The sequence below is a fragment of the Phaseolus vulgaris genome, chromosome 1, assembly GCF_051622355.1.
Source record: "Phaseolus vulgaris cultivar YP4 chromosome 1, ASM5162235v1, whole genome shotgun sequence".
Classification (NCBI taxonomy): domain Eukaryota; kingdom Viridiplantae; phylum Streptophyta; class Magnoliopsida; order Fabales; family Fabaceae; genus Phaseolus; species Phaseolus vulgaris.
In genome coordinates, this window is record NC_143498.1 from 16,784,555 (window position 1) to 16,800,890 (window position 16,336).

The window sequence follows — 16,336 nt, forward strand, 5'->3', positions numbered from 1 at the left end:
CATTTAAAATTGGCATCTTTATTATTTTCTTTCAATATGTTTACTCATAATAACTACAATATATGTCTCATTGCTAAACAAACAAGACTGTGTTTTACTTCCAGTACAATAAATACACGATGTCCCTTTGATTTGTTACATTGGGATTTGTGATCCTCATAAATCACCTACTTATTCAAATGCACGATTTTTTTTAACCATCATTGATGATTTCACTAGATGCACTTGGGTTTTTTTTATGCAACACAAATTAGATACTCAGTGTCTACTACAATCTTTCATCACATTTGCATATACAAAATTCTACATTCGTGTTAAAGTCGTCTAAACAGATAATGGTACAAAATTTCTTTCTATGCGTCAATTTTTTCTTGATCACGACATTCAATGCTAACGTACATGTGTTATACCCCCCCCCCAACAAAACGAGATGGTTGAACGCAAACATCGTCATATCCTTACAGTTGCGCAATCTCTTCTTTACCAGTCTAATTTACCTATTCATTTTTGGGGAGATTGTGTTTTAATCGCGTTTTACCTCATTAACTGCTTACCTTCCCCCATTCTATCAGATAAAACACCCTTTCAACTATTATACTACCAAGTTCCATTTGTTACACATTTACGTATTTTCAGTAGCCTATGTTATGCAACAGTGAATCATCCCAAACACAAATTTGATCCCCGCGTTCAACAGTGCATCTTTATTGGATATCCACCTAATCATAAAGGCTACAAATTATATGATCTTAAAGACAACACTATTTTTTCAGTAGGGACGTGGTTTTTCAAGAAACCTTTTTTCCTTTTCATGAAACAACATCACCCTCACACCCTTTTGTCTTACCAAATTTGGTCTTTGACTTAAACCATCAAAATTCTACATTTCCTACCTCATTGAGCCAATTATCAAACCCATACCCATTGAGTCTATTCATCAACCTATGACCACTGAATCTCCTACACCTAATTCATCCCTTGATATTTCTACACAACCACTTCGACATTCTACACGTCTTCATGCATGACATAAAGATTACTTGTTTCCACCTCACGTCAATTAGTCCACTCCCAACCAAGGTTTTATCCCAGGTAGACCATACCCACTTTCTCATTTTATTTCTTATTCCAACTTATCTTCTACTCACTATAATTTTTTAGCTAGCATTTCTACACATAGAGAGCCTTCATCATATGATCAGGCCATTTTTTCTCTCCCCACTGAAAGGAACCCATGGAATATGAATTATCAACATTGACAAAAAATAACACATGGAGCATTGTTTAATTACCAGTTGGCCACAAACCCATAGGATGCCGATGGGTTTATAAAATAAAATACAGGTATGATGGGAGCATCGCACGATATAAGGTGCTCTTAGTTGCCAAAAGTTACACGCAAGTGGAAGGGATTGACTATATTGAGACTTTTTCTCCTACTGCTAAACTTACGACATTACGTTGTCTTTTTACTATTGCAGCTGCTAGAAACTGGTTCACCTACCAACTTGACGTAAAAAATACATTTTTGCACGGTGACCTTCATGAAACTGTTTACTTATGGAGCTTCCTTCCGAATTTCGCCAACAGGGGAAAATCTGGTTTGTCGACTTCATAAGTCCTTGTACAAATTAAAACAAGCGTCCTGAAACTAGTTTTCTATTTTCTCTAAGGTTATTCAAAAGGCGGGATATATTCAATCAAAAGCAAAATATTCTTTATTTACCAAGACTGTTGGATCATCTTTCATAGTTGCCTTGCTTTATGTCGATGATATACTTTTAACAGGAAATGATGATGTCGTAATCAATCATCTCAAGGAATTTTTGCTCCAACATTTTCGAATCAAGGATCTTGGCACCTTAAAATATTTTTTGGGATTGAATTTTCTCGGTCTAAACATGGCATTTTTATGTCTCAAAGAAAATATGCGTTGGACATTTTGGATGGTGATTTATTACATGACCCAACTAAATATCACAGGTTAGTTGGAAGGTTCATTTACCTCACCATCACAAGGCCAAATATTGTCTACTCAGTTATAATTTTAAGCTAGTTTATGCAAAAGCCTTGCAAAACACACTGGGATGCAACATTACGGGTTCTGAAGTACATCAAGGGGACACCCGGGCAAGGATTATTTCTTCCCTCTAATAATGATCTTAAGTTTAAAACCTATTTTCGAAGATCAATCAACGAATATTGCATTTTCCTGGAAAATTCATTGGTATCTTGGAAGTCTAAGAAACAAACCAATGTGTCAATGTCATTTGCCGATGCAGAATATCGGGCCATGACTAATGTTTGACTGGAACTAACATGGTTACGTTATGTTCTGTGAGACCTCAAGGTTCCAATTGCCTCCACCATTGTATTGTGATAACCAAACGACACTCCATATAACAAGAAATTCTATAATATTTGATAATAATTATATAAAGTAAAACAGCATATCCCAAAGGTATTGAGGAAAGGAAACGTTCCAATATTTTTTAAACCAATAGCTTTGTTAAACTTTTATACACTTCTACATAAAATAAAGACAATATTATAAAATAAAATATCTTAATCAAACAAATATGAAAGTTAAACTCAAACTTTTTTTAAAGAGAAGATATAACATTTTATGGCAATAATTTATTTCAAATAATGACTAATATGTGTTTTTCCTCTGATTGTAAGTTTCAAAAGATAGTTGTTATGAGATATATTGTCCAAATTTGCTAGTTTCTTGTCCTAAAGTTTTTTCGAACTATTATTTATTAATATATAGATTAAAATTATTTAAGTCATTAATTAAAATTATCTATGTAATTTAGTACTTATCCATTTAATTATTAATTTAAATTATTTAAGTCATTAATTAAAATTATATATGTAATTTAGTACTTATCTATCTAATTATTAATTTAAAATTATTTAAGTCATTAATTAAAATTATCTATATAATTTAGTACTTATCCATCTAACTATTAATTTAAAATTAATTTATATGACAAATATATATATATATATATATATGTTATATCTAATTTTAAATTAATGATTAAATTAACAAATTTAACTATATTATGTCAATAACGGTTAATGATTTAAATAATTAAGTTAGGTGTGTTAGGTAATGTCCCAAATCTATCGTATCATCGCATCGTTGTATATGTTTTGCAAGAATTTATTTTTTTGTCGTATTTTATATAAACATATTGAAACTTTATCAACATGAAATCCAGAGAGGGAGCTTCCAGAAAAAATATGGACAGGTAGAGTTACTCCATTCAATGAGCACGAAAGCATAAGTTTTAATTTGATAACAAAAATTACAATACAGGTAGAGTCCATGTATGATATTTTTTGTGTTGAACTAAAAAAGGATTTTTTTTTTCTTTTAAAACAAATTTTACTCTTCATTGTTAAATGAAGAAAGTAAAAGAAATACTTAGGTGTTTGATCAGTGAATTAAAAATACCTGTTGATAAGTTTGAAACTTGACAGTTTTCAAGAGCTAGATGTATAAAAATATCCAATATAAAAATTATGTCTCTCGTTTTTTATATATTTTTTCTTCAAAATTGTATTTACCATCTAAAATATTTCTTAAAATAAAAAAATTAAAATTAAAATACTTTTAGAAAACACAATTTATCCCTAATAATGTTTCTTGTAATTTATTCCCAATATTTCTTGTATGTATGTTTTTTTATCTAATAATGCTTTCAAAATGTTCTCAAGATACAAAATATTATTTTAAAAACTATCGATATGGTTAGTATTAAATATTACCCTATCCGTTCCAACATGATAATATATATATATATATATATATATATAAAATGGTATATATCTATATAGTTTTATTAAAGAAAACGTCATTCTTATATAATAATTGAATTGTATTGGTATTTAAATTTAACTTTTATGAAAGGAAATAAAAGAAAAGTCATTGTTGATATAATTTTTAAGTAGTTATTATAAAAAGAAAAAAGATGTATTAAGCTTGTTTTGTAATTGAATCACTGTTTATATATAATCTAAAATTTTCTATTATTATTATTATTATTATAAAACTATTCAATAACAAACAAACTGTGCAAATAAATTCATCAGTTTTTATAATAAGTGTGAATAATTAAAGTAGAATTATTAGATGTATATGAAACTGTATTATTATTATTATTTGTCTATGTGCCAATAAAATATAAAAAAAAATCGTTAATTTATGAAAGAATTCATCTCATTTTTTTTAAATTCCTTTTTTTTATAACTACTTTAAAAACACATTAAAAACATGTGAGAAACTTGTACAGACATATATGAATTATGAAATTAACTCTTTTTCTTTTTTTCATATCATGTAAAAAAAATCATGAAAGAATAGATATTTATTCATTTCAGTAAAAAAAATTCATTTATGATTAACCTTTTGAGAAGAATAGTAGGTAAATATCCTTGACACTAGAGTGAAGCATTTAATAAATTGCATGGTGACGTGGTTGCAAGAAGAAGGTTGTTTTGGTAGGAAGAGGAACGGGTAGGAAGAATGAGAAGTTGGAATGTTAATCTATGTGGCTCCAAATCTACCACAGGTTAAACTGCCTACCCTTTATCCACGTGTCTCTTCATCCGTCCGTCCCTCAAACCTACTCGCTCCTCCCTAGGCCCCTTATAACCCAACCTCCATTCCCAAACAACCTCACTCACCTTTCATCCTTCTCTCACTCTTTTCTTTTCTAATTACTTCCTCTTCTTTTCTCTTGCCAACACACCTCCAGATGGTGACAGTCGAGGAAATCCGCAACGCCCAGCGCTCCCATGGCCCCGCCACCATCCTCGCCTTTGGCACTGCCACCCCCTCCAACTGTATCTCCCAAGCGGATTACCCTGACTACTACTTCCGCATTACCAACAGCGAACACATGACCGACCTCAAGGAGAAGTTCAAGCGCATGTGTACGTTCTATCAACACCTCAACTCCGTTTATCGTTATTAGTCTTTTAATTGTCTCAGATTTCCCATTTTTTGCTTATTCAGTTTTTTATAATCAGTTAAGAAACTGATTTTCTGTCTGAAATTTAGGTTCACTTAAAGCTTACCCTCACTGTTAGGTGAAACTTGACCTACCCGCAGAGTTCATGGAACTTTTAATTATGATAATATGAATTTAAGAGGTTTTTGTTTTTTAGTTATACTCAGAAAATACTTTTTACACTTCTACTCTCTTGAATCATCTCTTTAAGCAAAATGAAAAAATTATGGCTGTGAGATTATTACTCTTCACTAATGACGCATAAAATCATTTTCATCGTGTTTATCCTCACAAGAACTCAATTGTAAAGTTCTGTGCCTTATTGCACCAGTGATTTTCAAACAATTTGTGGCAAAGGTTTTCTTGTAGCTCTTTGTTAGCAGTTTAGAAAAGCGATTTTTGTGGCTGATGTATTTACTTTTTTAAGTTCAAAATAAGAAAAGTGATTTGAATTAGACAGGTGAAAAGTCGATGATAAAGAAGCGTTACATGCACCTGACGGAGGAGTTTCTGAAGGAGAATCCAAACATGTGTGCGTACATGGCGCCGTCGCTGGACGCGAGGCAGGACATAGTGGTGGTGGAAGTGCCGAAGCTGGGAAAAGAAGCAGCGAGGAAGGCGATAAAGGAGTGGGGTCAACCCAAGTCAAAGATCACACACCTGGTGTTCTGCACCACTTCAGGCGTGGACATGCCTGGAGCCGATTACCAGCTTACCAAGCTTCTAGGGCTGAGGTCCTCCGTGAAGCGCCTCATGATGTACCAGCAGGGCTGCTTTGCCGGCGGCACCGTCCTCCGCCTCGCCAAGGACCTTGCCGAGAACAATAAGGGCGCCCGTGTTCTAGTAGTCTGCTCCGAAATCACTGCCGTGACGTTCCGCGGCCCGTCCGATGCCCACCTTGACTCCCTCGTCGGTCAGGCACTGTTTGGGGACGGAGCTGCCGCGATGATCATAGGAGCGGATCCTGACAGGAGTGTAGAACGGCCTATATTTGAATTGGTATCGGCCGCCCAGACCATTCTGCCGGACTCTGATGGTGCCATCGACGGGCACTTAAGGGAGGTGGGACTAACGTTCCATCTTCTAAAAGATGTGCCTGGAATCATCTCGAAGAACATTGAGAAGAGTCTGACAGAGGCGTTTGCGCCGATTGGGATTAATGACTGGAACTCGATCTTCTGGGTGGCACACCCGGGTGGACCGGCGATTCTGGACCAGGTTGAGGAGAAGTTACGGCTGAAACCGGAGAAACTCCGGTCCACCCGGCACGTGCTGAGCGAGTATGGAAACATGTCAAGTGCATGTGTTTTGTTCATTCTTGATGAAATGAGGAAGAAGTCGAAGGAGGAAGAGAAGGGCAGCACAGGAGAAGGGCTAGAATGGGGGGTGTTATTCGGGTTCGGGCCGGGTCTAACCGTTGAGACGGTTGTGCTGCACAGCGTTCCCTTGGAGGGGTGAGTAAATGAAAAACCAATGATGATGATGATGGGGTGAGTCACACTATTATTCACTAGTGATCACTGTAATAACTAATAAGGAAACCTCCAGAATTTGAGGATAAGTGTGATAATTTGAATTAGTGTCAAAAGGATGGTGTTTGTGATTGAATTTGTGAAACTTTCAGTGTTAAAATAGTAGTAATGCATGGGTCCTTTCCCCTTTGGTCTTGTCTTGTAGTAATTCATTATTTATTAGTTTATTTAATTATTTCATTTATAGAGATGTAATAGAGATTTTGTCTTTAGAAAATAATCTGTAAATATATATTAACCTCGTTTTAAAGAGAAAAGTCAAAGAAAGTTTAACAAATGACTCATGTTATTATGAGTATAAAATATAACTTTTTTAACATTATTATTATAAAGGACGTTTATTGTACTTTTAAATGTGAATTTGAATACAATTTTATATCCTGTGTACTAAGATGGTCATTGGATTTTAGAAAATGTAATCCAAATTTAAATATTTTATCAGATTTTAAATTTAAAATCATATTTTTTATAAGATCAATTTGGATTTTTATAAATCTAAATTCAAATATAAAGAATAGATTTTAAATTTATATTTATATTTTTATAAAATAATTTTAAATTTAAATTCATATTTCTTTTAAAATGTTAACATAAATTTAATATAGTAAAAAAGATGTAAAAAAGTTTAATATATTGCATAAATTATTAACATTCAAAGATGTACCGGTAAAGACCGCACGACTGATATAACGTCTCGGACCCTGTACCGAATATAGTCAAGGCTCATATATGTTGGGTCGATAACTCAAGTCCAATTATGCTCAACCAAGGTCAGCAAAGTTAATCTATGATTAGGAGCTAGGTAACGCAGCCCTAAGCACGGTCCAACCCCTTAACCTGATCCAATAAGGAAAGTCCACCAAAGGTAATATAAATAACACATATTTCAAGAATCAGGTACGTCATTTATCTACAGTACTCTGACAACCGAGTGTCGAACCCTTTTGCTGACTTGAGCGTCGGAGTGCCTTCTGTAGGTACCTCCCCCCTTTGGGAATCACTAGGAGACCGAGAGACGAGGCTAAGAAGGAACAATGGTGAAAGTCAAAGAGCAGTACGATCGACCGGCGGGAAGGAAGAAGGCGAATCCTCTCAATAGTTATTTGGGCCCCTACCCTCGCACGAGAACAAACACTACAAGAAATATATTTATTAGGATGGGCAAAAAACAGACACTATGTATGAAAAACGGACGCAAAAATTTAATTATTGTCGGTTTAAGGTTTATTTATATTTGGAAGCTAATATGCTCCACGTAAAAAGTAGCGGGGGGATGCGTGGGACGACATTTTGTGTAGGCCTAGCCTACATGTTTCACACACAAAGTTATATTCTATATTTTTTTATTGAAAAAAGCGTGGGCTAAACCAACGGTACAACCACATAATTTTTAAATATGCGTGAGTTTAGCCTTCATGTGCGCCCCACAAAATTATATTTATATTAAGCGTGGGCTTAACCTATCCATTTGCCACACAATTTAAAAAAAAGCGTGGACTTAACCTACACATTTACCACACAATTTAAAAAAAAAGCGTGGACTTAACCTACACAAAGCCACACAATTTTTATGCATCTGTGCGCTTAACCTACATGTTTTACACACAAATTTTTAAAAAAAAACATGGGTTAAGCCTTCACATTACCCACACAAAATTATATATAAATTTTTGTTTTGTGTAGCCGACACTACACATAACAAATAAAATGCTACAGTATTTGGCAACTGTAACAGTATTGGACTTTGGTTTGCGTTTTAAATATTACAGTTAACACAAAAAAGTTTTATATTGGTGAATAAATATATAAAAGGTGTAATATATATTAAAATTTAATTTGCTTGTAAATTTAAAACGTGTAACTAATTGAAAGGGAAAAACAATAATGTTATCAAATAAATAATATATAAAGTACATCTCTAAAGATTTATAAATAATAATTTATAATTAAATAATAGTATAGACTTTTCCATACATTCCAATTAAATTTTTAATCGAATAAACCTCTTTCTTCATGTATAAAATTGAAATTTGAAAATGGAACACTTTATTTAAAAATTATGCTGTGGTGACAAATAATTCACCACAAATGAGGATTCTATTTAATTTATTATCATTATTGATATTATTTTTTTATTATTTTTTCTTACAAATTCTGCATCATCTGATTATAATATAAAAAATGCATGAACTGTAAATTCATAACGAAGAGAGAAATAAAGTACATTACATAATTATCTATTACACTTTCGAACTAGAGAATAAATAGAGAATTGCAAAGAAAATAGGTATGCTGTCATTCTGCGCCACATCCTTATCACTTAGAAGTAAAATGTATAAAATAGGCTTTCTTTGATTACAATTGGTTTGATGCTGAAATTAAGGAAATGCAGAAAAATAACGTAATCTGCTCTGCATATGACTCTCTGCCAATGTTCTCTTGATCAAATGACTCTTTTTCCTCACTTTTTTCTACTGGTTGGACATTCACATTATATCAGTAACCTATATTGTGTAAAAATAATATCTTGCTTTCACACTAAGGCATCAGATAACAAAGGCATTGCTACATCTTCCAACTATGAAAATACACTATTTGTATACAAAGGATGCCTTGTCATTCACCACCTTTCTTGAGGGTAATCATCTAATAATATGCTAATTCTAAGTGCATAATTTATACGGTTTATGTACATCCACTACATAAGCACTAATGTATATATACAAATATCTCTCTACTTTTGAATTCCTTGGATGCAAGTTTTTTAGCAAAGACATCAAATAAAACAAACAAAAAAACAACTCTTGCATATAGGCCACTTAATGGACAGGTGTCAATGCAAGGAATGGAACTAATTATTGACAGTAAAAATGAATAAATAGTTTCTAAATCCTTAAACAATGTACATTTAATCACACATTACTCAGAACCATGAGCTAAGTTAGTATGCCCCCTTTAGTTTTTCCTCAAATTTCTGTTTTCAACATTGGTAGTACATGTAATCACACATTAATCAAAACCATGAGCTAAGTTAGCATGCCCCCTTTAGTTTTTCCACAAATTTCTGTTTTCAACATTGGTAGATTGAAGATAGGTCTAATGGGCCAAACTTACTGGACTTTGAAATAAACATCTACCCATTTTTTTCTAGTAATGTGTGTGTGTGCATGCATACTTTGTGTGTGAAACCTTCAAATTAAGGAAAGCAATTTCCTACAGATAATCCAGCAAACCTCTGCAAGACGGTCCTCACAGATCCGCAGGATTGCAATAGCCTTCAAACTAATGCGATGTGAACTTTTATTGTTGGCAAATCTAATCAGACAATTCACGCAATCCATGAAACAGTCTCCCACTACTTGATCAAAGTGATGACTGCAAAATTTCAACATGTTAGATACACCATAATTGCAATAGTAGAATGCAATGACACAATCAAAGAATATCATTCTTACCCTGCTCAACATTTTCAAATGCACTCTCCACAATAGATTCTAATTCATCATCTGCAGAAGCTGTAAAAATCATAAATACACTACGCCACCCAGACTTTATGCTTCCAACCTTAGATTTGATCATCTGCACTAGGCAACAATTCCAGCTGAACTTCACAATGTATCTAATGATATTAAGCTCAAATGCACAAAGAATAAGAATTGACACCTACAACACCTGGACAATGCAGTCAACAATTAGCCTCCTTTTGGATTCACTTTGACTATTTCGCATAAGATTAAGAACAACGAATGGTTTGAGAATATCATTTTGGAACGAGAACTTGGCCAGTTCAGCACGCTCCAAATACTTTATGCTAAGTTGTCTTAGAGAATCTATGGAATACATAACAATTTTCTCATCATGATGACTCCCTGCTGATATAAAGTGATTTGCAAGAACAGTCCAGATTCTAGCCCATACCTTAAAAACATCACAATTAGAGCTTAGAAATGCACTCAGGGCAGCATCAAAAAGACAATATTATACAAGGGGTCGAAGGATGCTATAGTTCAACAATTAATGGAATGAAACCAAAGCTTCTTAGCAATAACAGATAGCTTGAGTAAAATGATACATTCAAATCATTCCTAGATAGTCAGTAGTTATCAAAGCATTCGTACATGTACAAATATGTGCTTTCTATTATATATGGATAAACTAAATCCAATTATTGAATTTCCTCAAGGAAACAACACATTTGAGCCAATACATTTAAACAAAAAATTAATGATAACAAAAGTCTTATTAAAAAGTGAACTTTAAGCCTAACTCAGCCCCATAAAACTGGCTCTTAGGGTTGAGGTTTGCACCCACTTATATACAATGAAAGGCTCTAATCTCTAGTCGATGTAGGATCTCCAACACACCCCTCACGCCGAGAGTGACAGCAGCTCGTGCGTGGGATAACATATTATGGGGTGGTGGTATGATAAACCCAACAAATACTCGCTAGGATAGGCTCAAAAATGGCTCGATACCATATTACGAAGTGGACTTTAAGCCTAACTCAACCCCATAAAACCGGCTCTTAGGATTGAGGTTTGCACCCACTTATCTACAATGAAAGGCTCTAATCTCTAGTCGATGTGGAATCTCCAACACACCCCTCACGCCGAGACTGCCAACTCGTGCGTGAGACTATATATTTTGGGTGGTCCGATAGCGGCCCCATAGCGGGTGGCACGATAGGCCCAACACAAACACTCGCTAGGATAGGCTCGAAAATGGCTCTGATACCATATTAGAAAGTGGACTTTAAGCCTAACTCAATCCCATAAAACCGGCTCATAAGGTTGAGGTTTGCACCCACTTATATACAATGAAAGACTCTAATCTCTAGTTGATGTGAGATCTCCAACACAAGTCTAATAGCTTAAAAAATAAAGTGAGCAGAAAAAACTTCCAAAGGTAACTTACAAGACAAGCAACATTAAAACGATGAATAAAAATTATCCAACTGACAGTTGATAAGAGATATACCATACATATTCAAGCCATATTGTAATAACTAATTTCAACAAGCTTCTGCAAGCTGATGACACGAGTTGGAGTTTGTTTTAGCTCTTCAGCTGATACACCACAGAGAGCAGTGAAGAATTCCACAAATGAATCACTAGGTAGTTTGACACTATTCATAAAAACATGTTCAGCAGGTTTCCCATCTAATTCTCTCAGAGATTGAACAACAGCATCCTTGGAGATTTGATTTGACCCATGCATAACAGTAGCATAAATTGAAGGAGTTGATGTTATAAATTCAAGGCGAGAAACACATTCCAGAACTGCATTCCATGTATCTTGAAGAGCATTCGTATCTGATTCACACAGGACCAACACCGTGCGCAAAGCTTCCACATTTTTACTACGCATTTCCTTTGGGGCATGCAAGAAAGTAAACCAAAGGTGTCAACAAAGAAACTAAATGAACCTGGTCAACTGTACCAAACATCAATATTTCCATTCAGTATTATCGTACACAATGCACCATCTTTCCCTGGCATATCAAAATAAAGAAGTAGCAGATACCTCTGCCTCATCACTGCTACACACCTTATGTGACCCCATCCCTCTTCTACCATCAACCCATACTCCCTACACTCTACACCAGCTAGTCAAAACTAATCTAACCTACCCAAATTATCATACTGACAAAAGAATGTAGTGGATAGTCATCATCATTATCTTCAAAATTTAAAAAGTTGTTGACACTAGCCTTTTTTTTTTCCTTTTTCTTTCAATGAAATCTATTGTAACATGTTGAATGGTTTTTTCCCTTTCTTTTTCCATTGTAGTGTTGGTACAACTACTAGTACCTTGATCTGGGTCTAGTTTTTTTAAAGTTGTAAGATTGTGAGTTATTTCAATTCTACCAAAGAAATAACAATGACTACCTTTTGAGTTTCCGTGGCACGATTTAACTAGTTGAAATGACTTGACGCTGCGACTTGCCCCGTTCACCTGTTTTTCTGCGTTGCAAGCAAGAACTTCTAAGAGAAATGGCCAATGACATAAAGTTCCTCTTCTAAACCTTTAGGTCTCAATGTTTCATTATCACATTGAGGATTTAGTAGCTTGCTGGTCATGGGGAGGTAAGGCGTTGAGAAAAAGGAGGAGGAGAAATAATGAACATATTCTCATTACATATGCAAAAGGAAGAATAAGAGATGAAGAGAGAAGCTACAGGAGGAGGGAAATATGCTGCAAATAGGAAAAGTAGACCACTGGATAGATACTTCAAAAACAAACACTAAAAGTAATTTCTTGCTCAATTGGATTAGAAACTTTTGACATGGATTGAGAATACAACAAAAAGCCTACTTACTAATTAGCCTGAATTACAAAACATATACAACAATGATTTATAAGGCAATAAGGTAGTGAATCCTCCTCTCCCTATTCCCCAAGAACCAATTCTCAATCACAAAAAATGTACACCTCCCCACTACATTATGTTAGGACAATGTCTGTGGCAATCACTCTTCCTCCTGACCGAATGAAAGTGTTTCAGGATTTGCTTTATGACTTTTGAACTCTCGGTTCAATATGTTCACTACTTTTTTGGCCACCGATTGAATACTAGGATCCCTAATCATAACCTCTCCCCTCTTCTCAAACAACTCCCAACTTTCATCCTCAAACAACACCTCAAGCCTATAAAACTCTCTTGCCCCAAAATTAGAACTCAACATGTTAAGATTCCTGGATGTGATCAGCAACTGGCATTTGCAACCTTTATAGTCCTCACCAAAAGGCACACCAACCTTTGTCAAATCAAGCTTCATCAAACTTCAACCCCAATCCATCAGCTTTCTTTCAAAATACAACTCCATCCAAATCAATTTTCCAAAACCCAGGTTCTCTACTTCGTCTTTCACACTTAAACTATGACTCTATACTTTACAAGTTCTACATTGATATTTAATGTTCACATTACTCACTTAGGACTACAAGCAGTAGCTCAAAGTGAGAAAACTGAAGCATGCTAACACGGTGAAAGCTAAAAAATAGCTCAAGAGATTTTCTTTTATCGCCAGAAACACTTTCTTCTACCCAAGGACTAAACTGTTTCTAACATGGAAAGCTACAAAAATATCTTATAAAGTATTTACCTCAAGTGGAACTCCACGAAATAGAATTTCTCAAGTTTCCTCAAACCACTGAAATCAAATCAAGAACACAGGGTTAGAGAATCATTATGAAATCGTTAGGGCTATACCTTCAAAAATAAAATTACACGCAAAAAGAAAGAAATTGGAGCAAAACCTAGGGTTATTCTTCACGATTCCAGCAACGCTCTCGACTACTCCATCACGGTCGCGTACTCTCGATCTCATGGTCGCACGCTGTATCGATCAGGTAGTCGGAAGTGATGACGTGGCAACAAGTGATAATGTAGACGTGTTGAGCGGAACACCTGGCTGGCAGAAGGGAAGCACATCGGGAAGTTTGTGTAGTCGCCAACTGTTAGCTTGGCGTTCTCCGATCTCTGGTATGTATAACCGGCGGTCACCAGGCTCGCGTCATAGTCGCCGTATGAGAGTTTTAGGCGACCAAGTGGTTAAAGACATCGCCGAAAGATCAGGAAGGCTTGCTTAAGGCTTCCAAGGGGTACTCGTACGAAGGACGAAGTAATCAAATGATCATTCCCTGGCCAGAGGTCGGGGGAAGGGAACAGTCTCCCAGAACATGCATGATGTGCAAGTGAAGCAGATCGTGATAGCGGCAGGCGAGACCACAGAGAAGGTGTGCATGGTGACACCCCGTACTCGCCGCTTAAGGGGTCGCGCTCCAAGGAAGCTGTAGTTACTCCTCGCATGGGTAACTTAGTCAAATAGCTTGAAGAGTAGAGGTGACGCTCAAGTAGAAGGTAGCTCCAGATGGTGACACGTGTACAGCTGGATGTGAGCCACGTGTCCAAAGGTGTAACCGTCAGGAGAGAGAAAGTGCTCAGGTATATAAGGAACTCTAACGAACTTCTGAGGGACGCGCGTTTAGAACACTTCTTTACGTTTTCCAGAACTCTTGAGAACGCTGAGAGAATTCTTGCACGGTTCCTTGAGTTGAGATTTTCTCTCCTAGTATTTGGTGATTCCGTCACTGACTTGAGCATCGGAGCGCGATCGGCCGCAGCGGCGCCACTCTGTCTTTTTCAGGTTCTTGTGGAGAATCGAGGTGTGAAGGACAGAAGCTAACATGGTGCAAAGCTAATCCAAAAGGAGAAACCTTTGACGTGACAAGGCTCTTGCACTCAGGTCAACCGGCAGGATCATCAGGCGCCCACCGTGGGGCTGTGTAAAGCGTGTTTCCCATCCACAGCGTGAGTTCTTGAAGTTTCTGAGATTCTTGTGTGGTTGTGTGCTGGTGCAACCATTTTCGGCGTTTTTCACCGTTTGTTCGAGTTTTCAATCGTAGTTTGAAGTTTTCCATCGTTTGTTCGAGTTTTGTTCGGCGAATTGAAGTTTTTCTTCGTTCGTTTGAGTTTTTGTTCGGTGAGTTGAAGTTTTTCACCGTTTGTGCGAGTTTCAATCGGTAAATCGAAGTCTTCACCATTCGTTCGTGTTTCTGACCGGTGAATCGGGAGTTTTGGTGGAGAAGCGGTAGGTTCGTGCTAAGATTGCAAGTTTATGTGGAGGTTTTGGCATCCGAATCTGTCGGCGTGCTATTGCGGTTGCGTTCTTGGAAGTTCTTTGGAGTTTGAGAGTTTTTGACCGATTGATTGCTGGATCGATCGTTCCGTTGGTGAAGGTTTTGGTCGTTGAAGTTTGATTCGTTGATTTTTCATGAGAAAGATGAGAAGTACGCGTTCTAGTCCCGTTGTGCCAGCTGCTGCAAAAGGCGCCATGACCATGGCGCAAATGATGGAGATCATGAAGACCTGTGGAGGCATCGCGCATAGAGCAGGCGAAGATGCATGAAGACCTGGTCGCCTCTCAGGCCAGGAATGAAGAGCTCAGCAAGGTCACTGAGGAATTGCGTCAAGCTCTTCACGAGCAGAGAGGACGCACAACGGTGGAGGAAGTTGTACCGTCATCACCTCCGCGCGTTTTTCCGATGCCATTCGCTCAGGCGATCACGGACACGTCGATCCCTACGAGCGTAGTACCTGTGAAAGCTTCTTTCACCGGCGTGGAGGATCCTGAAGCACATCTCACCATGTTTCACACGCAGATGATGCTGTCAGGAGGCTCAGATGCTGTCTATTGCAAGATGTTTGTGAGCACGCTCCAGGGAACAACGCTGGAATGGTTCGTTAGCCTGCCTACAGGTCACATAACCAATTTCCAGAAGTTTTCGAAGCTTTTCGTCGATCAGTACATTGTGAACAAGGCGCCACCGAGGGTATCTTACGACTTGTTCGACGTAAGGCAGTATCAGGGAAAGTCCCTCAGGGACTATCTGAATCATTTTGGAGCACAGATGGTCCGCTCGCCTGCCAAAGACGAGGAGATGTTGGTGTATGCCTTCAAGAAGGGTGTACTGCCTGAACCTTTCTGCGAGGCGCTGATTAGGGCCCACCCCGCCACGTTTGCTGAAGTTAGGCGACTTGCTGTGGCCCACATCGCCGACGAGAGTGAAGTCGCCGAAAAGAGAGGGAGTGTGGTTCCTGCTAGGCCGCGGGCCCAGACTAGAATTCAACCGCAGAGGGTGCTGGAGACGATGGCGGCCAAGAAGGATCAAAGGACTCGCCATCCTTACGATCCAAAGAAAAATAAGGGAAGGGGCCCAGGGCGCCCTAGGGAGTTCAATCGCCCACCCATGTACAAGTTCGTCATGGGATTGGCA

The 16,336-nt window shown here is 37.0% G+C and overlaps 2 protein-coding genes across 7 annotated transcripts; one reads left to right on the top strand and one right to left on the bottom strand.

Annotated features, from left to right (window-relative positions):
• Window positions 1-4,676: 4,676 nt before the first annotated feature.
• LOC137813593 (chalcone synthase) lies at window positions 4,677-6,691 on the top strand. The gene is made up of 2 exons (XM_068615935.2): window positions 4,677-4,947; window positions 5,485-6,691. Exons 1-2 carry the CDS (start codon window positions 4,770-4,772, stop codon window positions 6,480-6,482), a joined length of 1,176 nt encoding a protein of 391 aa, XP_068472036.1. The 5' UTR covers window positions 4,677-4,769; the 3' UTR covers window positions 6,483-6,691.
• A 2,047-nt stretch (window positions 6,692-8,738) lies between these two features.
• Window positions 8,739-13,892, bottom strand: LOC137813596 (brefeldin A-inhibited guanine nucleotide-exchange protein 5). 6 transcript variants are annotated; one of them, XR_011081458.2, is made up of 5 exons: window positions 13,817-13,892; window positions 13,663-13,710; window positions 10,229-10,474; window positions 10,012-10,135; window positions 8,739-9,931 (listed from the first exon to the last, which is right to left on the bottom strand). XR_011081458.2 is itself a non-coding variant. In XM_090300575.1 (4 exons), the coding sequence occupies exons 1-4, from the start codon at window positions 11,534-11,536 to the stop codon at window positions 9,912-9,914; spliced, it is 393 nt and encodes a 130-aa protein (XP_090156701.1). In that variant the 5' UTR covers window positions 11,537-11,926; the 3' UTR covers window positions 8,739-9,911. The 6 variants fall into 6 exon arrangements, 1 of the variants encoding a protein (XP_090156701.1); XR_016519648.1 differs by having other exon boundaries at window positions 10,224-10,474; XR_016519653.1 differs by lacking the exons at window positions 13,663-13,710; window positions 13,817-13,892 and adding an exon at window positions 11,539-11,926.
• Window positions 13,893-16,336: the final 2,444 nt, after the last annotated feature.